This window comes from Siphateles boraxobius, unplaced genomic scaffold (assembly GCF_051911475.1).
Source record: "Siphateles boraxobius isolate OS27281-9 unplaced genomic scaffold, OSU_SipBor_1 6, whole genome shotgun sequence".
Taxonomy (NCBI): domain Eukaryota; kingdom Metazoa; phylum Chordata; class Actinopteri; order Cypriniformes; family Leuciscidae; genus Siphateles; species Siphateles boraxobius.
Genome location: NW_027509186.1, coordinates 25151832 through 25175895, shown reverse-complemented (window position 1 = coordinate 25175895; position 24064 = coordinate 25151832). Strand labels below are relative to the sequence as shown.

General features: G+C 37.1%; 2 protein-coding genes across 2 annotated transcripts; both read right to left on the bottom strand.

The window, feature by feature from the left end:
* Positions 1-3494: 3494 nt before the first annotated feature.
* trarg1a (trafficking regulator of GLUT4 (SLC2A4) 1a) lies at positions 3495-16527 on the bottom strand. The gene is made up of 3 exons (XM_077208337.1): positions 15512-16527; positions 5986-6112; positions 3495-5243 (listed from the first exon to the last, which is right to left on the bottom strand). Exons 1-3 carry the CDS (start codon positions 15893-15895, stop codon positions 5221-5223), a joined length of 534 nt encoding a protein of 177 aa, XP_077064452.1. The 5' UTR covers positions 15896-16527; the 3' UTR covers positions 3495-5220.
* Positions 16528-17612: 1085 nt separating this feature from the next.
* Positions 17613-22983, bottom strand: aipl1 (aryl hydrocarbon receptor interacting protein-like 1). The gene is made up of 6 exons (XM_077208377.1): positions 22803-22983; positions 22279-22458; positions 19543-19731; positions 18837-19013; positions 18527-18668; positions 17613-18429 (listed from the first exon to the last, which is right to left on the bottom strand). Exons 1-6 carry the CDS (start codon positions 22896-22898, stop codon positions 17789-17791), a joined length of 1425 nt encoding a protein of 474 aa, XP_077064492.1. The 5' UTR covers positions 22899-22983; the 3' UTR covers positions 17613-17788.
* Between the last annotated feature and the right edge of the window lie 1081 nt (positions 22984-24064).

Here is a 24064-nt window from a genome sequence, read left to right as displayed (position 1 = left end):
AGGTTCCAGTTAGGAATACCTGGATAAACCAACAAGCCTGCAATGGAACTGGAGGGTGAGAGACAAAATCAGACCAGAACTTTAATGTGATGCATAAACAAGCTATAAAGCATCGATCCCTGGAAAATGAAAAAATAGCACAGTGATTGCATGTAGAGGTAAGACCAGCACACTATACAGCATGGTTGTAGCAAAAAGGATAAGGCCTTATCATACGCCTCTTTCTCCTTCTCTCTTATGTTGGCAAATGATGTCCCATCCATAAAAGTGAGCTTTTTCTGCTGAGCATCTCTTCTGTTCTGATCCTTTTTTGATGTGTCTGCCACATTTGGAGCAGTCAGACTGGCTATAGTTCTTGTTAGACTGATGGAATCTGTTTGCCTGAGGTTTTTCCATAGGCGCATAGAGGGAGTGTTTACACAAACTCGATACAATCACTCAATGGAGACATTGGCTTCCCCAAAACAATAAACTAAAATGAGCTCTTTGAAACTAAGAAATATTTCCTCCTTTTTCCTATATTCTCTGTGGGTCCATTATCTAAAGGTCCCATCAGTCTCCTACTGTTCCAGTCCATACATTGACCAAGTGTCCTGAAATACAATACAAATGTTGAGGGACTGAGGGTCTTTTACAGATTAAATGGGCCTCTTTGACCAAAGGATGATCACAAGTATGGGTTTCTCACCATAATTTCAGGTAGTCCTTTGTATTGTAGATGACAAGATGTTTTAAAGTCACAAATGAGGTACGTTGTTGTTTTCTCTGCCTAAATGTGTCTGTAGAAGAGGTACTGCAGCAGTCATTTGGAAGGTAGTTGGCCACCCGCAGAACTCTACAGGAAGCTGTCATCACCCTCCTTACCTCCCCTGCTGACTGAAACGTGTTCTCTTTACACCAGCCCAGAGAATAAATGAATAAATCTTTGTCATCTCCACATTGTTTTATTATGCTCTATATGTTGCCTTATTTTGTTTTTCCTAGTGATCTAATAATGGGACTTCTACCTGATCTGAGGTGAGAACGGAGACATGACACACATTACCTACTCTACTATTCATGAATTTTGAGGTATGGCGGCACTTGAATATTATAGAGTCTTTATTCCTTTGCTCTGTAAAGGTTAAAGTAGACTGTTCTCTGAACTTAACACTATAAAATGAAGCCCTCTCTGCTTGATTTTTAATCAATATCTGCAGCCGTGTAGTTATTCGTGAGTTGAGTGTGAATAGGAAGAGGGTGGTCATATAATACTTGGTTTCCTGGGCTGCTTTCCAAGAAGTTACAGATGCTGAGTAGTCAGTGTGAGTCTGAAACTGGAGACTTGCAGAGATCACAGTCTTGCTCTGTCACCATCGTGCCCTTGAGCGAGACACGTAACCTGAAGTTACTCCTGAGTGACTGTTGTGAAAATCAACTTACGTCAGGGGTGTCCAATCCTGCTCCTGGAGGGCCAATGTCCTGCAGAGTTTAGCTCCAGAGTCCAACCTGCCCAAACACACTTGCCTGGAAGTATCTTGGGTGCGTCTCAATCAGCTCTCTATAGTTTCTGAGGTTGTGAATCAGTATATTGTGTACACTAATTCGGTCATTAGTAAGGACACTTGCTCACTGCACATTGGGACACTGATGGCTCTATTTCCAGCGACATGGCAACGCCCTCATTGTACAACATCACTACAGGTATTTCTGAACAACAGCAGAACTGCTCTTTCTGACATATTTTAATGTTTTTTAAAGTACATTATTACCTCTTACATATACGTCCAACATTTGTTTCACAAGTTTTGCACTTCAGAACTTATGTTAAGGGAACATAGTGAGCATCATTGTTCCCTGGTTTTGATGACGTTGTAGGATAAAGAACAAAGGTTTCAGTGCGCTGGAAGGATTTTGCGATTGATGCAGCTCTTAAAATGGCCGACTCCCTGATCAGTGCCCTGACTCCTGAACTAGGGATCTGATTCTGGACATGATTATCTGGTTCAGGTGATTTTGATTAGGTTCGGAGCTGAACTCTGCAGAATAATGACCCTCCACGAGCAGGATTGGACCCCTCTGGCCTAAATTATACTGCAAATTCAGTAAATGCTCAAATGCAACTTTGCGTCTTTGTGCGTCTTTTGATTTTGCGAAGAGTTTGATCTTGACCTATTTATTCGCTTGAAAGTGCAACACAATTTATCAAAAGTAGGATGTAATCATGGATCAACACCATTTAAACCAAGTATAGCCCTTACAGTAACCTTAAACCATCTCATGAATGGTGTCCTGTGCCCTAACCCTGCTCCTAAACTAAGAGGACATTGATTTGTAGGTACATTACTGCACCGACAAAGGATGTTGATCCAGCATGCCCTTGTGTAAATCTTATTAACCACATTTGAAGCCAGTTGAGAGGAATATGGAAATTTAAACCTGTGTATGCAAAGCCAAACTAGATAGTTGAGGCTGGTGCATTGCCATTAAATCTTGTCAACAATATTCAAAGGACTTCTCCATGTTGTTTGTGATTTACTGGATAAGGATTAAAAGATATTTTCTACATAATTTCTTCCTAATTAAATATATTTTATATTGTGGCATGCATATTCATTAAAATATATTCATTATAAAAATGCCCCTTCGAAGGTCTAGAAATCACTTTTAAAATTAGGCTACCACTTTTATTTCTTTTCTTTTTTTTGAGGACATGTGAACCCTGGTTCTTCAAAGGAATGACAACTTGTGCGAGTGAATTAAAATAAAGTGTCTTTTAATACCTGTTTTATCTTGTTTTAAATTAGCCCCCAGTGAGCTTTAACATTGAGAATCAATGTTTTAAATCAGAAAATTGCCTGTCAGGAATAAAGGCCACATTTGTGATATTTTGAAAAGCCAGTGCCGAATTACATTAAAATTTAAAACTGAAAAGATAAATGTAAAAATGGACATCCAAAGATGTTTTAAAATTCATTATATTTTAAAAGATTTACATTCTTTGACATCTCACTTCAAATAAATAATTTAGGTCCTTGGTGTTCAGCTGACAAAAAGCTCTATGGTTTTGTCATGGTTTCTTCTAAGCAAATAAAACCATTTCCGATTGTGATCCTAGATGACTAATGATGGCACTTCAGTCCATTTAAACTGGTGGCTAGATTTGTGTGTACTTAAACACTTTGTGTCACTGTGAGTGAGAGGGCACTGTTAGTGCTGAGTGCTGGAGTGAGGCTGGGCAGAGGGCCATACTTAGAGATCAGAGAACCAGGGAAGTGCAAAATCAGCCAGTAGATCTTGTGCCATTTCCTTAGCCATGCATTATTTACAGTAGCGATAGTCAGGAGCATGAAAAATGAGGCTTGTGTATATGTGCTGGGGGCAGGAAGGCTTTGAAAGATGTGTCTTCCTTTGTTTCTTTGTGTGGTACTCTTAACATTTTTGCTAATGCAGTAATTTCCTTGCTTATTGTTTCTCCTCCACTGTGCTGTACAGGACCAATAGCTGCAAGCAAGTTGTGGACCATGCGTGTTAATGTTTATTTCACACTTGCAAAGGTACATAGAAAAACATATTTTGTTCACAAATCCCAGTTTTAAAAGACACATAGCAGCATTTTTGCATCTCATTCATATTGGCCTAATGGTTATGAACTACACAGTTAACATCATTGCTGATAGTGAACTAAAGAGTTATGCGTAAGATCAGTTTCCAGAAAAAAAGGAGCAGTAGATCACATGAATTCACAAAACAGTAAATTATACAGTGCAATGGTTATAAATTAAGTCTTAGGTGTGGAGTTGCTAACAGTCTAGATTCAGGAGATTACACATGAAGGTCATACAAAAGTATTGTCAGGACATGGGAATAATGATGAAAAATAAGTGGTAAAGTGCATAGAAATCTAGGAAAGGGCAGTAAAATGCTTAATTCAGTATGAATGAAACAGATCAATAGACTGTGCTGTGGAATGTGTCCATCCTAACCGTCCCTCAGTCTAACTAACCAGATAAGTGCTGTTATGTATCTGTACCTCCATTTTTACAATCTCACATTTAATTTGTGTAATTTTGTCTTAATAAGCAGTCACAGAGATGCAATCAACACTGTGAGACGTGTCAAAGAAAAGTCCCTTAAACAAGCTCATTCTTGGTGAAGATAAAAAAAGTGTTTTGTCCACCCACAGCATGCCTAAATATTTCTATAAATATGCTGATATATATCTCATATTTATAAGGGTTAAGTAGGGAAATTTATGAGAGGGAGACTAGCATTCTGTCCTGGAAAGAACCCTGGAAAAGATGAATAGTCCTTTGATTTGTTTAGGATACTGATATAAAGGTCTTGGCAAAGAATGGTGCTGGCCGTTGCATGCCTCTAGTTGAATGTCTATGCTCCAGCAGTTTTTGTCAGGAGAGAGAGACCTGGCATGCGTAACGTTACAGTCTTACCTCTCTGAAGGAAACTATACTAGTACAGGACGTGTAGTGGAGCCCCATGGCTAAGACAGAGCCATTGAGAGAATATAGCACTGGACAATGATGTACATTCCCATCTGTAGATACCCACTACTCTCACAGATAAATAAATAAAAAAGATAGTAATAAAAAATGCTGACAGTTATTCACATACAAGATCAGGCATGCACGTGGTCATTTTTATAATCAAAACCTACAAAATAAATAAACAAAAATGAAAACTCCAACCCCAATGACCATTAATGTTAAGTCTGACAAGGCTTCTAACAGTCTTGTCATCCCTAGTTCGTTCCCAAAGCTTAAACTCCACATATAAATCTTTTTATAAAACATACATCAGTAGTTATATTGCAAATATTTCTGTGCATAATTTTATGAATGCAAGATCAACCAGGAGTAATATAAGGTTAAAATGCAGCTTGCCAGTCGTAGCCATGTTTTCAAAGACCATCTTTGGAAAACGTCCCCTTGTCCTTTGTGTCTTTCTCAGGCGATTTCTTGCCGAAACAGCAATGTTTCTCATTTACATAATGCAAGCCATCACTGTTCTTTTTAACATATGGGATTTAGTTGTTTTTTGTTTTTTTTTCACTGAGCATGCTAACCTACTGCATGCATTTTTGATATTTAATCAGATCTTATTTAGATGCTACAGTCCTCGTTTATTTTTCAACTTCTGTGGCATTATTGTTAAGAGGGAGATCTTATTTTTATTACGTTGTGTGTGGGTTTTTGCTGTAGTGCTGTAGATGGGTTTCCCGTCTTACTTAATTCCCTTTCCAGTTACTGAGGATAGAGCAGAAAAAAGAGCATATGAATCATAACAGCAACATTGAGAGTGGAAATATAATCAACCTATCAAATAGTATGTGACCTGCTCCATCATTTTGAGTCATTTTGCCCTAGAAACTATAATTCTGTTATATAATTATGTGTCTACTCCAAACATGTAAATTGTGGCTGTCATAACTTGTTTATAAGAAAATCTCCTCAAAACTATTTTCAGATATTTCTTACAGAATTAGGTTACTTATTCAAACATATCAAATAATTATGTTAAGTAAAGATTTTATTAATAAGTTGATACTTTTTATTCAACAAGGACACATTAAATTGATCAAGAATGACAGTAAAAACATTGTTACAAAATATTTCCATTTCAAGTAGCTGTTCTTTTGAACTTTCTATATTTATCAAAGAATCCTGAAAAAAGTATCAGTTTCACATAAAATATTAAGCAGCACAATTGTTCTCAGCATTGATAATAATAAGAAATGGTTCTTGAGCACCAAATCAGCATATTAGAATGCACCATCAAAACCAAATGTATTTGAATTTCTTGATAAAGTTAGCATAATCTGAAAGCCAATACTTTTTTATCAAAAACAACACACAACAGTCCAAATTCAAGTTTTTTGCTTAGTCACATTCCTCCACAAATGGAGATGGCTCATTGTGATTTCCGACTCAAAATAATAGAGCTTGTCACATCTATCTAGATAACACGATCAAAGCTTGCAAGACGTACCTGCAACCACCACATAGATTATGATGCTAAGGAGGCCCACGATGATAGCCACACAGCTAAGCAGGCGAGCCAAGCGTCCCAGGCGTCTCGCCCCATCCATATCCCCCTGCTGTAGACTGTTTCTGGACTGTAGTGAGACAAAAAAGAGAGAATGTAACACAAATCTCGGTCCCACTTTATATTAAGTGGCTTTAAGTACTATGTACTTACATTGAAGTTAATAATTTGATGCAATGGACTTATTGTGTGCATACATGTTATTACATTGTACTTATATTTTGAAAATACCTGCATGTAATTACAGCTGTAATTAATTTATGTAATTACATTTGTAATTACACAGTTGACCCTTCCCTTACACTTTAACCCACCCTTAAACCGACCCATACCACCACACCAGCCCCTAACCTTACCCGTATCACATCTCAATAGCAGCACAAGTGTTTTACAATACAACATCAACACAATAAGTACATTGTACTTATTTGTCGATGTAAGTACATTATACTTAAAGCCACTTAATATAAAGTGGGACCAAAAACTCTTAACAAAAAAGTATGCACAGTATAATCAAAGTCATTGGCTGAAATCTATCAAGGAAGCAAAAGGTCAGAGGTGACTCTGTATTGTTCTAGTGATATGAATACAGGATAAGGTGAGCCGATAAACGTGTTTCCTTATTAGTGCAGCCCTATGCCACAGCCACCCATTAGATGGTCAGTGTTCCCTAGAGAGAGCCTCTCCAGTAGACTGCATTAAAGGAATCAATACTGAGCAATAGATTGTGCAGGAAAAAGCCTCTGACACAGTGGCCAACCAATCTCCCCACCCTCAAATGCTAATTCCATTCTCCATCACGTAGGTGTCTTTCTTCGTCTTGCGACGTGACGCAGTCTCACGTTATCGTAAAAGAAACTTGTGAGTCTCGGGAGTGACGTTGCTGTCCAAGGTGCTGAATGGACTTCCTGAAGCACTTTTAATAGCAAACAAGTTCTACTTAATATATACGGCTTGATTCCCAAAAGCATTGTTATCTAAGTTGGGTGTAGAAGAGCCTTGTAGGTTGTGCAACTTCATATTTCTCTTTTTTTCCCCAGTTTACCAGAGACAAAGGGACACAAATGATATTAATTACAGTGTTATTTAAGTTTTATTGAGATACTATTATAGTTTTTGTTAAAATTATTTTTTATTTTTATATTTTCTATTTTTAGGATGTGACCCTGTAACAGTTTTCACACACTTACGTAAGTATTTTCAAACTACTTTTTGGTTTCGGCCTTAATTCAGTACGTTCAGACTTGACGGATCCCATAATGATGTACTATTACAAACTAGTTTGGGTAAACACTTGTTTCTCCATATTAATAATCTCATAATATGATTTGAGTATCGTTCACTCAAAAATGAAAAATTCTGTTTTTCCAAACCTGTGACTTTTATTCTTCTGTGAAACATAAGAAATGTCCAAGCAATGGAAGTCTGTAGGCTCAAATGCTGTTTGGTTCCAAACGTTCTTCAAAATATCTTCCTTTGTGTTCCACAAAAGAAAAATTTGCGTGCAGGTTTGGAAAGACAAGAGTGTGAGTAAATGATGAACTATCCCTTTAAGATGATCTTTTTCAAGTTGAGAAAATAAAAATTCAAGTATTGAAAATAAGTTATAAAATTGGCTATGGAATAAAAGCAAAACACAATATGGTTCAGAAATCCTTAATGTTGCATAATGTTAAACAGACAGTTTACAAACACAGTAGGAAGCCACCTTCACATTCATCCCTAGTGAATGTACAACCAAAGGCCGACTGTGGAACCATTATCCTCTTAATCATGTCTTCAGCGTTCACTTAGAGCAGACGGTAGGACAATAGCAGATAGGATTACAGCTCTATCAAACTGGTTTTGTTGGAGAAACTGAAGAGCTTCCCCCATCACATACACACAATCTTCCCTCACCCACAGGGAGGCTCTGCTTCCACAATGTCAAACTGCAGTTTACCTGTTGCTTTTGGAGCCACAGTATTGAATTCTCATCATGCCATTCACTGAAGCTGAATGTTTGTCTTTATCAAAGATTGTAAAATATATATGTGCAGTACCATTCAGAAGTTTAGGGTTGGGTCAATCAGAAAGAAATCTCTTATTCTCACCAAGACTGCATTTATTTGGTCAAAAAATGCAGTAAAAACAGTAGCAGTATTACAATTATAATTATAGTGAAATTAAAATAACTGTTTTCGATTTGCATTTTTGCTGATTTGGTACTTGAAAAACATTTTCTAATTATTATTATCATTTATAATCAATATCGAAAACAAATATTTTAGTGTAAACCGTGATGCTTTTTTACAGGATTCAAGTTCAAAAGAACAGTAGGCTAATTATTTGAAATGGTAATCTTTTGTAACATAAATATTCAGACTATTTAATGTATATAAATATTCTTTAAAAAAAATCGTTATCCGAAACCTTTGTACGGTAGTGTATACGTGCACACACACGCAAACAAATTATTGTGTTTCCTCCTAGAGCATCAAGTTTGTCAATTTGAGCAAGTTCTCAACCATATGACTCGATGTCCAGATTTGGCACAACTGATGGACTTGCAACTAATGTTACACTACTACCACAAAAGCCTGCAAACAGCGGCATCTGAACAGCATCATTTGTTTAGCTTCAGTTATTTTGTCTTGTGAAATATATTCAAAGATCTGTTGTGCAGATGAATATCAACTCCTATGGCGCTTTAGATCCGGATCCGTACCCTTCCCTCTCTGCTAACCCAACCCATCGTCTCTCAGTTCAAATACTGCAGACTGGCTCGGACATCCTAGCGGGGCTATAATATGTGACTGGAGCAGCACAACGTTATTGATTTCCAAGACTAATCACTGCGAAAAGCAGTGTCAGCACTTTCAATCAGTGGGAGTCTTTTTTGAAAATACTGTGTAGTAAAATGCCATCTGCCGTTCTTGCGTTTCAATCTCACGGCCGCTTTCATTTAGCAGGATGACAATGCAGTATGTCGTCGTGATGCAGGCATGCAGCTTCCGGCTCTTTGTGTTTTAAGGTGCATTTTGCCTGACTGCGGTTTAGAGAATGCTTAGAAACGCAAGTGGATTCTAATGGGCTGTGTGCGGCTTTTCCGAGCAGAGGAGGGGTGTGGTCCAGTGACACGGCAAATGGATAACGCTGATTCCCCAGGAGCTTTGGCTTGTAATATATTTCTCATGAACTGGAAAGTCTTTGCCAATTCTTCTGGGCTGATTTGATGACCCCCTTTTCTCCTCACTTTCCTCCCATAAACACAGAGGAAAGCTCCCCTCCCCCACTCAACCTCTCCTGCTGCAGCCTGGGAGTGAGTGAGCAGAAGCTCTTAGCGTTCCCTCACAAGCCTGAGCCATTAATTATAAACAGCCATGCCAGCGGCCAAAGAGGAGTGACTGTAGAAAACCTGCACAACTGAGGCAAAGTCCCCTCTCTTTGTTTTTGTTTTTTTTAGTCCAAAATAAATTCATTTTCAAAAACAAACCAATACTATGATATTTTTGTATTAATTCAATTATATTGACAGTAATAATTAAAGCCACATTCAAGAATATTTCAATTTTTTTAACTGACTGTTCTTCTGCAATTATTATTATTAGTAGCCACCTTCTTTTCGTGCCATAATCATGACTGCAGGTGGCAACATTAAAGGCACTGCAGCTTTAAATGTATTGAGTGTTGGGGTCAATAAAAATTGCCTTACAGATCATTATTTATATATTTTACTTTTTTTTTAATACACACTTTGGATATACAATATATATGTTGATATTGTATATTTATTGTGCATGTTAATTTCCACTATTTTTATATTAGCTTTTTTTGCATAATCTAATGTTCACTTAAAGTTAATATTTAAAAACACTTATAATCTAGTATCACAGTTCAATTCTTTAGGAAATTTGCATTTTCATACTGTGCAGTATAATGTTGTGATGTCTATTTGCTTGTAACTTTTAAAATGTTTTTATTAATTCTTTTAACCAAAAAGTTTGATCGATAGTGTAGTTTTTTTTAAATCTGCCATTTATCGGTTATCTGAAATAACATTAAAACAATTATGGACTTAATGGTATCTTCTAAAATTGTAATATCTGTGCATGTAATCCCCTCCCTGAACTTTATCTGCTGACATTGCTATTGGACAGTGTACATTACTATTTTTTATTATTATTATTATTTCCTCGTTCTGGATTTTATTGTATTTATGTAGCCTATTTCTTTATTTTTCATCTCCACTCTCTCTATTTTGCACATGGAAACAAGCTTCTGTTGTCAGTGCATGAGCAGGTGCACTGGAAACATGATCCCACTAGCTGTTTGCTTTCATAATGTAATGTTTCACTCAGCATTGTGAGAACATGATGACACCATATTACAATATAGGTCTTGTTTGAGAGACGAGCAACAAGCTGCTTAACGCATCAATATTTTCCAAAGCTATTTCATATGAGGTATGGAAAAGCAGAAATTGGCAGCCCATTGGAGTCTCAAATTCCTGTTATAATATCATATACACAGATATGGACACAGAAACAAAGCCATTCAGCAGCTCTGCTTACCATATTTTACCAGCTGAAGCTGCAGTGTGTGCAGTTACTGGTCCTCCCATTGGACTGAGATTGTCCAAATAAATTCACTTAATCTCCCCATGCCAAGCTAATTATTCCTTTCTGCTTCCATGAGCTTCAGCTTACCATAATATCTTATTTGCCACTGTATTGCCTCTATAATTTCATTGATTTCGGCGTTCCTGATGCATACCTGCACATTGCAATGTTGCCAGTTACAATTGATTTCTAGGTCTCAGCTGAAAAAAACTGTTCAGATGTCTGTGGCTATGAGCCCATGAGTCTGTAATCATCCAAAAAGGAATTTTCTTAAAGGCCAAATAAAATAAAACCAAATATTTTTGTAGCATCCCACTTTTTGTAGACTTCCTCTAGTAACCAGTGAAAGCCTCAATTTCAGAGTTATGATCCAAATTGTAATAGAAATCCTGTACATGTTCTATTTTGTATTTATTTTTATTTTTTAATGAAGCAAAACGGTAATGTTATTATGCTATTTTAAAGGTTCCTACAGTACCTGTTTTGGAGATCTCCTACAATAGGTTTACATGCATCCAAGGTTAAAAAACACTTTAATTTTCTCATAATATACATTGCAGCATCACCTCTTTTTCTCACAGTGTCAGAAGCAGTTCGATAAAGGATTCGTTCTCTCTAAACCATTCCTCTCCAAGAGCTTCCTCTGCTCTGATTGGTCAGACAGTCCAGTTTGTTGTGATTGGTCTTCCACTTTCAGTGTGTGTTGGAAACAAATGCAGATTAACCCTTATACGAATACCTCAGGTCTTTAGTGACCTGGGACGTCATTCACTACTCTCCTCCTCATTCATTTTTTAAAGTTAGACATCATTCTTCTTATTATTCCTCAATCAATTCTTTATAAACAATATAAACGGTGTGTAACATTGTAAGAAAAAAAATTCTGCACAAAAATAATTGAATCTTTGATGACTGAATAAGTGCAAATCACCTTTATTTCAAAAGGTGGCAATGTCTGATACAAAATAATGAAGTGACGTTTCACTCATTACCGCAGGCAGGAAACAGAAGAATAGGAAATATCATCAGCAAAACTTGAAATGGCTCAGCGATTTACTGCAGAGCAAGTACTGAACGCAATCAAATATTAGTGTCACTCTCACTTGATGGTGGATCTGGTGAAGAAGCTGTCAGCGATGAAAATATTGATTTTGAAGATGTTGAAAATTATAGTTTTGAGAATATGTTTGAAATGGTGAATATGAGCCAGATGCTGAATGTGGGAAATAACCTCTGACGAGGACAGTGATGATAAAACATCTGCTCAATCGGAACCTTTAAAACGCTCCAAAAAGTAACATAATATGCTTTTTTTTATTCTTCTGTAATTGTTACTGAAATATCAGGAGAGTTTTATATTATCGCAACAGGTAGATATCCATCCATGACAGATATAGATCCAGGTTGCTAAAGACCTGAATATGTAATAATGCTTGGCAAAACATTCATGCATTCATGCACTTTAAAGGGATAGTTCACCCAAAAATGAAAATTCTGTCAGTATTTACTCAACCTCATGTTGTTCCGACCCCGCAAGACCTTCGTTCATCTTCGGAACACAAATTAAGTTATTTTTGATGAAATCTTTTTGTTTGTTTTTGCGCACAAAAAGTATTCTCGTTGTTTGATAAACTTAATATTGAGCCACTGTAGTCACTTGGACTATTTTAACGATGTCTTTAATAACTTTTCAAGGCCGGCAAGTTCAATCCCTGAAAAAGCCTATGGACTAGTATGGAGGGCCTGAAGTTAACTTTTTTGACCAACAGCCACGGTGGCAGGTGGATTTAAAAAAACACCTGCCACAGTAACTTTTTATCAGCCAATTTTTTTGATTGTTTTGTTTTTTTGCCTCATAAAGGTGAAAAATAGAAATCACACAAACATTGTTCTTTAACTTGTAAGAATTCACATTTAAGTGCTGTCAAGTAATTAACAAAATCATTATAAGTAATAATAACTCTAAAGGGGGTTGCACACCGGATGCGCCGCGTCGCGCAGAACCATGTCTTTAAAATTCGAACACATTATTTTCCATCAGTGTACACACACCAGCGGCGCCACTCGGCGTCTGTCCGCGCCGCCCAGCAACAGCTCAGGACCTTGTTCAAAATCCTGCCGCGCCACAGAGCGCTGTTTACATAGTTTTACATTAAATGTACATTTATTTGTCTCAAATCGTCGTTAATGTATATACTGACTTCACCCTGTAATGCAATATACATTTAGTTTTACATGCATTCACAGAAATCAGCTGCTTGAATGAAAATTGTTGATGTTATCGGACAGACGAAAAAAAAATAATAATAATGAATCACTCAATTCTCATTGGCTACCCGCCAATGTGGCAGGTAGATTGACAGTTTTACCCGCCAATTGCAAAATTCACCTGCATTTGGCGCGTGGTCAGGTGTTAATTTCAGGCCCTGCTAGTATGGAGGAGTGATCCAGCTCTCAGATTTCATCAAAAATATCGTGTTATAATTCGTGTTCCGAAGAGGAACGAAGGTCTTGCGGGTTGGAACAACATGAGGGTGAGTAAATACTGACAGAATTTTCATTTTTGGGTGAACTATCCCTTTAAGGGTTGAAATATCACTTGTATACACAGTGATACAAACAGTAAAGATTGCGTCGTTGTTAATAGACAGCCAATGAAGACCATAGGCGGGCATTACACAAATTTGTTACAAGCCTAAGTAGGTTTGTGCCGGAAGTAAGACTGGAATTACTGACGACTCATTTCTGGCAGTTCAGAATCGGTTCTTTCTTTGGCAGACAATAACTTGACCATTTTAATCTTTGAACGTTTGAGTGTTACACACTACATGAAACGTAATATCCGGGGGGGGAAAACATAATAGAGGTTCTTTAAGAATTACGACCCAAAATAAGACAGGGGTCGTTATAGCAGGGGAAAAAACATAATGGAGGTTCTTTGAGAATTACGACCCAAAATAAGATGGGTCGTTATAGCAGGGCAGAAGGCTAAATTGATCTGTCTTGCCCTCTGTTGAATTGTCAGCAGTGCTCTGGTTTCACCTGTCACTCTGTTGGCATGAAAGAAAGGCTTATCTGGAGGCTTATACAAGGCTGGGACATGCTATTTGCATGAGCGTTGTCAGTAGAACAGGTGTTTATAATATTTATATGAATATAGGTTAAGATAATATGAATATTGGTTTCAGTGCATTCTGCATTATGTAAAGGATTTAGATTTTTTTACAAGAAAATGAAGCACATTTGTATGGCGCCTTTACACTTGATGAGAATTGAATGCTCTAATTTGTGTTTCTCCAATAGTGCATGTCCCACTGAAACACTTAGAAAGTTGTAATGAAAACTGAGCACACAATGGTTTAAAATTCACTTAAGACTTAATTTGATTGTCTTATTACATTTATTGAAATGATATATTTAAAAGCTGCTCTAGTGCGACCATGCTGGAAAGTCTCATTTGTATGATCCTGCTGAGGTTATACTGTACGCTGCTTATTCACTGTTCTTTCAGAGAGAGGGGATGAAACAGTGAACACAGAAGCACTCATCCTTGATCAGAAAAAGCAGGGCACATTGTTACCCGCTAACAAGAGTATTTTATTCCAGAGGGACAGTCATGTCATGGATGCAATCTCTTGTAGGCTAGGTCTTCATTAATAAATAACAGATAAATGGTACACAGGTCTTCACAGATAAATGGTACACCCTACATGTGCAGGCTCACAGTGCGGTCCTATGGAAATAATTATATTTTTTAGATTATATTTGGCTTCTTTTTTAATTATTATATTTGTATCTGCTTATAAAAAAATGTTTGCCTTCAACAGCATGAACCTAAAGCTTGTTCTACAATGTTTTCAATCAAAATTAGGCTTTCTTTAATTTTCTGGCTTTAAAAGAACAGTTCACACCCCATTTATGATTCTTAAATGACTGTTTTGCTCCACAGTCCCCAGAGTTTCTGCTGTGTAGGTGCTTTATGTGCGGTGGATGTAGTCTGCACCAATTTTCTGGCGAATAGTTCCCAAGCACGCAGTCAGGTCCGTTTACTGCGAGCATATGCAGGGCTGTAAATCACACCTGTCAGTGGATTTGTGCTCTGCTCTCTCATTGCAGCTCCTGCGCTTTTGCATATGATTTGCAAGAGTATGGCAAGTCACTTTAGCAATTATAATCAATAGTATCAATTTAAAACTAAACTCATTCTATTAAAACTAACTAGTATCTAACTATTTTAGTACGTCATTTTAATTGCTAAATCCAACCATTAGTGATCATTTTCTCTTTCTCTGTATTTATTACATAGTAGGCTACATATGCCTTTACTACTAGTCAGTATCTCAATAGTAGCGAGTAACGTTTCCATTCTATGATGAATTCAATGATGGTCAGATATTATTTATTAACTTTTTTACGATTAACATTTTTTATTTCTTAGTAATACTATCCCAATAGTTACTAGTATCGGTTTCAGTTTTGTTAGTAGCCTTTTCTCATTTAAAAAAAATTTAAAAAATTAATTGTACACTACCAGTATTTATTAGACTGTAGCTCAGTGAGTTCAACTGTAACTGTTGGAATAAGAGTCTAAAAAATGTTTACTTATGAATAGTCACTACAGACTTTCTAGTTGGCTAATTTAAACCTATGTTAGAATACTAGTACCAGTAGCTTTAAGGAATGAATGTATAAACAGCGTGCCATACAACAGACAGACACTTATTGAAGTAAAAGAGATTTTTGTGTTGTACTTTTATCACAATTTAGTGTCCGTAATATATAAAATGTGGAAATTTTGGTCTGAATTACGAAATAAAACCCACCTTTGATTTATTTCAATTGTAACGTATTGATCACTGTTTACTCACCATAATTGAATAGACCAACGCAACGATGCTTAGTGGCCACACGGGACAAAAGCAGGAAAAAATGACCAGTATGAGGTAGTCTTTGGGTTTCTGCTGCTCTTGGCCGGCATTACCGGTGGATGATGTGCGGCTCAGGCTCACTCTGGACGGGGAGAGAGGAGCTGTTCCGAGATGCCCCTCTGATCCGGATCTCAGCGGCAGACTGTGACCGTTCAGATCCCCATCGAGATCCTTGTCAACCCCCACATTGACCGTGAAGGAGCTGGAGGTCTTCACCCCGGTGGGCTCGGTGGTCACGAGGAGTTTCTCGGTCTCGGCCGGTTGCGTGCCGCCGCTCTCCCCCAGATTCGATTTCGCAAACTCCGTATCGGTGTTTATTGCCATTGTGGAAATCCAAAGTTAATATTTCTGAAAGAAAAAAAAACTCCTTTTGGCAGATGTGAAATATTATAAAAGTAGTCAGACGGCGCTAATTTCCCATTATTTACGATTTGTTTCAACTTCAAATCACGCGTTTGATTGTATTCATACGGTTAATGTGACTTGAAACGTCGAATAAAGATGTCCAGATTATTATTATTTTGCTTTGAAATTTAGTTCCAAACTAATTAAAACAAGTCAAAGAGCCGCTGTACGGCATTATCCTCCCATGTCGATGTGGTCATCCTCTCTTTGTGATCAGGTTTAATGGATTCAGTTCCGCTCAGTTCAATCCAGATCGGAAGACGATCTCCTCTGCCCACACACTCAACTAAACCACAGAGACGCGACTCATCTGGACTTCAGCAGCTCCACCGCAGCATTACCCAAACGTCTGAAAAGGCGGAGAGAAATCACTTTCCACGTGTAAATAAATGAAAAAGCGGGTGCTTTGCTCTTTTTTGTGATGTTGCAGCAGGTTAAAGTAGTTGCGCAGCAGTGAGTGCAGGGATGTTCCTCTCTCACCTCCTCTGCATCAATGATGGAGCGCTGGTCCTGCAGGACTCCCCATGCAACACTCACAATCTCCTTCCCCTGGGGATGCTGCAATACCTCCCTGTGTCTTTTGTGAGCCTTTTAATATATATATATATATATATATATATATATATATATAGGGCTATATCATTAACAAAAATCACTTGAGCTCTTGTTTATTATTTGGTTAGTGGTTTTTTTTTCTCAATGAAAGCAGGCTATTTGAAAAAATGCATGAGGCTTCTGCTATTGTTTCTTATTATCAACCCAAAACCTCAATATTTCATTAATCAAATTAGTGGATGATGCTTGAATGATTTATGCAAAATGCGCTGTTCCTCATTTAATCATAATTGAATCATTAGTCTGTTACAATGTTCTTTGTTGTCCCGACCCAAGCATGCATGAGGAGCATGTGAATGAGCTGGAAAAAATGTGTATGAAGTCAAGGGAATCCCCTTCAAACAATATCATATGATGTATTGACATTGATCCAGTTTGTCCTTTAACAGATATCATTGCAAGTAGTTTAATAAATCTCAGTGCAGACAACATGTACACACACACAAGTATACACTAGTGCAGGGTTTCCCAAATTGATGAAAAGCTAATGAATTAAATCATAAAAATGAACATTTTAAATGAATAATTATAAAAGAAAAACAATCCAAATAATATGATAAGAGAACATTTAACATGCAAATGTGTTGTTAGATTTTACATTATTAACTTAAAATTAACTTCTGGTAAATATTTTAGGTCAAAGAACGATGAAAACGGGGGGAATCCTTTGAGTATATTCAGCATAGGGAAAATTTCACTTTTCAATATGTGGATCAAGTTCAGTAAGATGTTTTTTTTTAAGTGACCTATATGAAAGGCAGTGTAATATTTTTCACTGTTCACTTGAAATGGCAATAGCAATCTGACTAATGTTTAAGAATCAAGAAATCCAGGAGACCTCAGTTAATTAAATACATTTACAGTTAAAATATTTTAATTTATTCAAACAATTTTAATGATTACATTTGATATTATTTGATACTTTACAAAACGGTGCACATGTGAATGAATTATCATCAAGTTTATGAATATCATGTTTTGAGACACAAAATGCTGACCAATTAGCTCCACAACATAGTCATTTAGTGAGTAGCCTACTATTTTATTGGATGATTGGCAAAACTACAGCCACTATGATAAAGTCTTACATTATGTAAAATACAAAGCAACAGACAAAGCATTACTAAGTCAGGTCAAAGGGATTCGGCTTGACCCCACACTCTCATTGTTGCTCTTCTCATGCAAACGTTGTGATGCTTAAGGTTCATTTGCAGGTGTTGAGTATTCTGGTGTCGTTTGTTCTGAATCTGAAGACACTGGTTCCTGGCCTGCTTGTTCTGGACATGTTGGCTCAGGAGTTGTATGCTCTGGGGACGTTTCCTCAGAAGTTGATTGCTCCAGAAGTATTTGTACTGCGTTCAGTTGTTCTGGAGTAGCAGCTTCTCTGGTAGTTTCTTCTGGAGTCACATTCTGAGTTGAGTAGTTGTTGTGTTCTGGGATCACATGATCAGAGCTTAATAGCTCAGAAGGTGTTTGTTCTGGACCTGATTGTGCTAAAGTTATTTGCTCTAGAGTTGTTTGCATTGAGTTTGTTTGTTCTTCAGTGGTTTCTTCTAGTAGTGCTTCCTCTGGACTCTCTTGTACTGATATTTGCTCTGGAATCTCCAGCTCTAAAGACTCTTCCTCTCTTGCTATTTTTGCGAACATGCCCTTGTACTTCAGTCTGTCCTCGTCGTTTTTTACTTCCATTCTCATTTTGAGAACTGCAAGTTCTTTCTTGATTGTCTTTTTCATGCCAGGGTCCAGATCCAGCACTCGCATGAAATCATCTTTGGCCTCGGCTTCATTCCACACCTCCATGTGCGCTTTGCCACGCAGATAGAAGGCTTTCATCGCCCCTATAACATACAGAGAATGCTTACAGCTGGGAAAACACATCAGGTATTATCTTCTCATCATAAATGCTGGGAGAACTAACAATTTACAATTACTCACCAGGGTGCTGGTTGATGATGTCAGTTGTGTGTTCGATGACCTCATAGTACTCCTCCATGCGCAGCAGACACTGACAGTAGTTTAAAGTGAGCATGTTGGCCATCTTCTCCAGTTTTAGCCAGGGAGCTTCCCATGCCTTTTCCTGAAGAACATACACATTTCAACTCATTGAGACTTGCCATGCCTTGTTAATATTACATCAGTGGCATTTTTATTCTATAATTTCAAGATCAAAACTATTTTTTTCCCAGAATATAGTGTTTTAAGGTACTGAATGTATTAAAACCTGGTTGCTGAGGTGTATTCTTACCTTTGTCTGCACATTCTTGATACACATAATGGCTTCTTTATATTTCAGTGTGGCGTCCTCATATCGGCCCTGTTTGAAGAGCTTGTTCCCTTGACCGTGGAGCACAGGTACCGCTTTCACCCTCTCCTTATCATTCAGAGCCCAGGACTCTCTGTCATACTCACTGGGCTGCTGTACCTGAATCCATTATCGATTATTGTAGATTCTTACATATAACTAATTTCCATTTAATATCATGTGTATCTTGAAAGAAGAGAATAAATAGGTTTGAAAATAATCCCCTGACTCCACCTAGTGGTCATTTTGTGTACTGCTGTTGCACAGATCTACTTCAAACTGTGTTGAATAAGCCAAAATCTTATTGCAGATACACAAATACAAAGCAATGAAACGTTACTGCTGGTGCACATATGGCAATTATCTTAATAAAGACCAGGTCCTGCACACTGCTGTAGCCTGCAAAGAGTATTTCAAATATTTATTAGCGCTGCAACGTTTCAGTCTAAAAATCTTCCCAAATGCCTGAGAAAAGTCTTTAGACTAAAAGCTTGCAACAAAGCCTTCTTTATTCAAAGCCTCTTCTTCACGTAGCCTACTGTAAGTGAAATCCATATTAAATACAGATCAAAGGATGCTCACTTTATCAAATATTTGCTCATTTCAAGTTTTTCTCAATGAGCCTAAAAGTAGTATTGAATTGACAGACCTTCAGAAGTTCCATTACAAAGTTAAGAGGCTGTGGTTCTTTCTGAAGCTCGTCCAGGTCGTCATAGCCCAGGCTGTTGTAGGCAAACATATTGGCCATCCCGCAGGTGTGAATGTGCCAATCCACCGGATCTTTCCCCACTGCGATACGCCGCAGACTCTTAGCCACTATTGGATACAATCCGGTGTGCTTCTCGGCCACAGAAAGAAAACATTAAACACTGAAAACCTAATGTCTGCTAAGCTCTATAATAAGTCATTTTTCAGGTTAAAAGTTACATTTATTTGGAATAACTGCACATATTTCAAATTCCATCAACTATTGTAAAAGGCATGGTACTTTTATAAAGCTTGAAAGTGTGTGTTTATGTTTCAGATGTGTCCGTAACTGTGTTTGTATTGATAATCTTGGCATTCCCATAATGCTTGAGGCTGATACAGCCACAGTAATCTACCTCATGTGCTGGAGCTGGGATGGCAGCTGTAAATGATGATTATACCATGTGGAACAGACTCAGATTAATCCTATTTTGTACAGATTTAAGCTTTCCATCAGGCTAAGGCATGACATGCTCCAGTCTGGATCTCAATGTGATATTCCACAACCATAAAATTAAGTGACTGAAACGTCAGTCACCATGTCTCATCCAAAAGCATTTACTGTGTAAAGGGTTATATTTTTTTTACTTCAGCTTTAATTACAGACATACTGTTCTGACATTAATTTCATAATGAGTGCCCTGGGCATTTATTAAATGGCATTTAATGGTGTAATGGATTTTTGACCCTCATTCAAACTTGGTGTAAATTCAGTCTAATTATGCATACACTACAAAAAACTTGTTGTCAGTGTTTTTTTGTTTGTTTGTTTGTTTGTTTTAAAGAAATCAAGTATTTTATTCAGCAAGGATGTGTGAAGTGTCAGTAAAGACTTTTACATTGTTACAAAAAATTGTATTTCAAATTTCTGTTCATCGAAGATTCCTGAAAATAGTATTACAGTTTCCACAAAAATATTAAGCAGCAACACTGTTTTTAACATAAAGAATGATTAATGAAGGATCATGTGATACTGAAGACTGAAGTAATGATGCTAAAAAGCCATCACAGGTTAAAATAGAAAACAGTTGTTTTAAATTGCAATAAAATTCCACAATATTACTGGCGTTACTGTACAGCCTTGGTGAGCATGAGAGCATAAGAGTTTTTCAAAAACATAAAAAATCTTACCAACCCTAAAACTCTTGACCGGCAGTGTATATTTATATAATCTTACATATATTGATTACTTAACCTGTTAAGTGTCACCCCCCCTTTTTTGAATAGACATGAAAATGCACATTCCAAACTTAAATGGTATAGGATAAGAATCCTTTGGAATATAGACATAAAATTGGTCTTGTTTTAAAGAAGACATTTGGCAGATTTTTGTAGAAGTGAAATAAATTAAGAAAGTGAAACAGAAAAAAAGTTACAGAAGTTTGAGTTTATGAAAATGCACGATTTAAAAAATTAATTATTCATATTTTATATAAAATATATATTTTCAAAACCTGGACAACTCTTAAACTGCAAAAAAATCAAAGCCAAAAATCTGAACAAGTTGTGTTTCAAATTTTAGGTTGATATCTCAAGAAATGAGCTTTCAGTAAGATTTTGTTTGGGCGCAGTACCAAACTTTTTCACTAGGTCACAACCAGACTCCATTACTGCCCATATAAGGGCGCCTCCATTTCCATATGTGGTTTGAGTGATCTGAACCATCATTTTCACAATTTTCATACAATTTATAAAGTAGACATCCTATTCAGAAGTAGTATTGGAAGTTTGGCAGATTTTGATATGAATTAAACCTTGAATAAACACATAAAAGAACACATATGTGCGTTATAGCTCGCGGCCACATCACAAATGGTGAATCTATTATTTTTTCTTTATATTTAAAACATTTTCAGACCTTTTTTTTCTAAAATAATTGAATGCTTGCCATCTTTTGAACTCTTGGCATGAAAACAAACTGGTTTCTACCCTTCTTTCATGATTTTTCATGTTCATTGCTATTTCAAAATAAAGGTCTGAACACGCCTAGGAGTATGAAAATATTCTTGTTGCAAATTAATAAATTACGGCTCCTCTGTAATTTTTTTTTGAGAATCAGTAACCAAATATGGAAACTAGAGATTGTAAGCTTTCAAATGATATATAGTTTGTCAAGATTAGTTTAGGTTTAGTATAGGTTATTACTGTTTTAAATATGTAATGGATTTGGGCCCACCGGTGGGCCCATGACACTTAAGAGGTTAAATTCGCACCATTGAAAACTTGAGGGAGGGTGTACAATGTAAAAAAAAATTTGTTGTTTCAACTTAAAAGTGTGTCATGAACACACTTTTTTAAGTTGGAAAAAAAATTAACTGTAGAATTTAAGTTACAATTTGAATTTGATAAAGTACAAAATGGATTAAAATTCAAATACATTTATATAATTGCAATTGTAGGTTTTAACAATAACAAACAATAGATAAGTACAACACATTTTATACTTAATAATAATTCATATTCATTAAATAATTAAACAAATATTATATTATTATCATTATTGATTTGTGTTTGCATTTAAATGAATTTGATCAATTCCATTTCTTTTCGTTTCAATTTCAATTCAAAAGTTTTATTCCAGCTGAGTAGTTTGTTCCCCTACTGACCACGACCATATGGAGGATCACAATATACTTACAGTGACATCACACCAGAACTCAGCCACCTCCCCTATGTGCATGGACATGAGCAGAGTCTCCCAGACATCCAGTTTAAACATGTTCCCGATCACCATTTCCATGGGCATACCTGCCTTCTTACTGTCATCTATCACGGTGCGATCATCATTGCAGAGCTGGGTGCGGAAATGGAACGTCACCTGTAAGCAGCATGGAAGAGTTAGAAAGATAGCATTTAGTTATTTTTGGTTAAATTTGCTGTTATTTCCACAAATAAAATCTAGAAGCCATTCCTAAAATCCCATATAAGCCCCTATACTGTACCATATGCTTATTTGAAATCAGACATTCCCAACAAGTGCAAAGATAAATTTGGAATTAAAGAGTCAGGATTCTATTCTGTCTACACTGGATTCCTAATCCTATAAAGACAACCTGTTACATGTGTAATGAAAAAAGACGTGATCCCTAGATTAAATTAGTCAAACAATTAAATCACTCACATCCTGGAACCAGTTCTATATATTGGACTGTGAGGCTGTACCTTCGTTCCTGTGATAAATTTGGGCTTCTCTCTGGTCCCTCCATGCAAGATAGTCTTCTTGATCCCTTCAACACCTAGCATCACGATGTCCTCCATGATGTCTGCAATGTATTTGTATTGGAAGTGTGTTTGTATTTGTATTGTGTGACTGAAGAGGTGTAAAGACTGACTGGAGCTGGATTAAGAAGGCCGGGATAACAGGATTAGACCCAACAGCCCCACCCTCTCATCCACAGAAGGGCTTTCCTCAGCATTTTCACACTACACCCATCTCCAACTAAGAGCCTAGAACCTTCTGGGCAAAGCCGAGGTTCTTCAGTCACCTTCTGTTCATCCCAACATTGTGGTCCGCAGCCATGCTGAAAGAAAGGATATGATGTAGAGCTGAGTATGGACTCAACGACCCCATCATCACACACATGTGGCCGACAGCTGGATCGCGACTGGTATGTAACAGGACTGCCGGTGCCAAGCCCCTGCCGAGACAAACGTTTGGAACAATCCATCTGCTTATTGCTATTTTGTAAAACTGTCCTGGATTATGGAAGAGAGACGCTCAATTACACGCAATTATGGTTTACAAGCCATATCTGAACATTGTGTACTGGCCAATCATCACATATATTACACCCTATTCTGCAGTATTAATAATCAGGGGGTTCACATTGGACAAAGGAATCAGGGACCCAGCCGTCAGACTGTTGATTCAAAAGTGTAAAAACACATTTTGTGATCGCCACATGACGGTTATCCGCTCATAATAACGGCTGTGTTAAAAATGTAGCACATTCAAATGGTGCGTTCAAGTCATCTCGTACAGATCGTAGTTGAGCGCACATGAACGCCACCACAATGTCGTAAATACGAGTGAGAAGCTCTGGATTTTCTTTAAGCCCCGATCTTTACAAGTCACTGAGAAACATGGCGGAAATACCACAATACATAAAGTGATATTGCTAGACTTTTCTATTTCCAGCGAAGTAATCTAATTGCCTGCACGGAATATGATGGCATTATAAAATAACAATGTAATTATGTAATGATAAATGTTGCAGTGGCTTCATAAATTAATTAAAAACATTTAAAAAAACGATGCACATTTCTTTGTTCTTCATTTTCTAGAACTAGAGTTTAAGAAACTTGCTCTATTTTAGTGTAATTAATTTAGAGAAAGTACACGACATCCCGCCTCGTATACGAACTTCCCTGGAGGACTTGAACCAATGGCGGTTCTAGACCATTTCAACTGGGGGGGCCAAGCT

What these genes read in the sequence shown, in the direction of transcription:
- trarg1a (XM_077208337.1), bottom strand. Translation starts at nt 15,895, where the DNA reads ATGGCAATAAACACCGATACGGAGTTTGCGAAATCGAATCTGGGGGAG. An exon ending in CGTTGGTCTATTCAATTATG is followed by an intron (nt 6,113 to 15,511) that starts GTGAGTAAACAG and finishes GTCTCACTACAG; the next exon opens with TCCAGAAACAGTCTACAGCA. An exon ending in AATCTATGTGGTGGTTGCAG is followed by an intron (nt 5,244 to 5,985) that starts GTACGTCTTGCA and finishes CTCTATCCTCAG; the next exon opens with TAACTGGAAAGGGAATTAAG.
- aipl1 (XM_077208377.1), bottom strand. Translation starts at nt 22,898, where the DNA reads ATGGAGGACATCGTGATGCTAGGTGTTGAAGGGATCAAGAAGACTATC. An exon ending in TTGTAATGGAACTTCTGAAG is followed by an intron (nt 19,014 to 19,542) that starts GTCTGTCAATTC and finishes TAATGGATTCAG; the next exon opens with GTACAGCAGCCCAGTGAGTA. An exon ending in CATCATCAACCAGCACCCTG is followed by an intron (nt 18,430 to 18,526) that starts GTGAGTAATTGT and finishes TGTATGTTATAG; the next exon opens with GGGCGATGAAAGCCTTCTAT.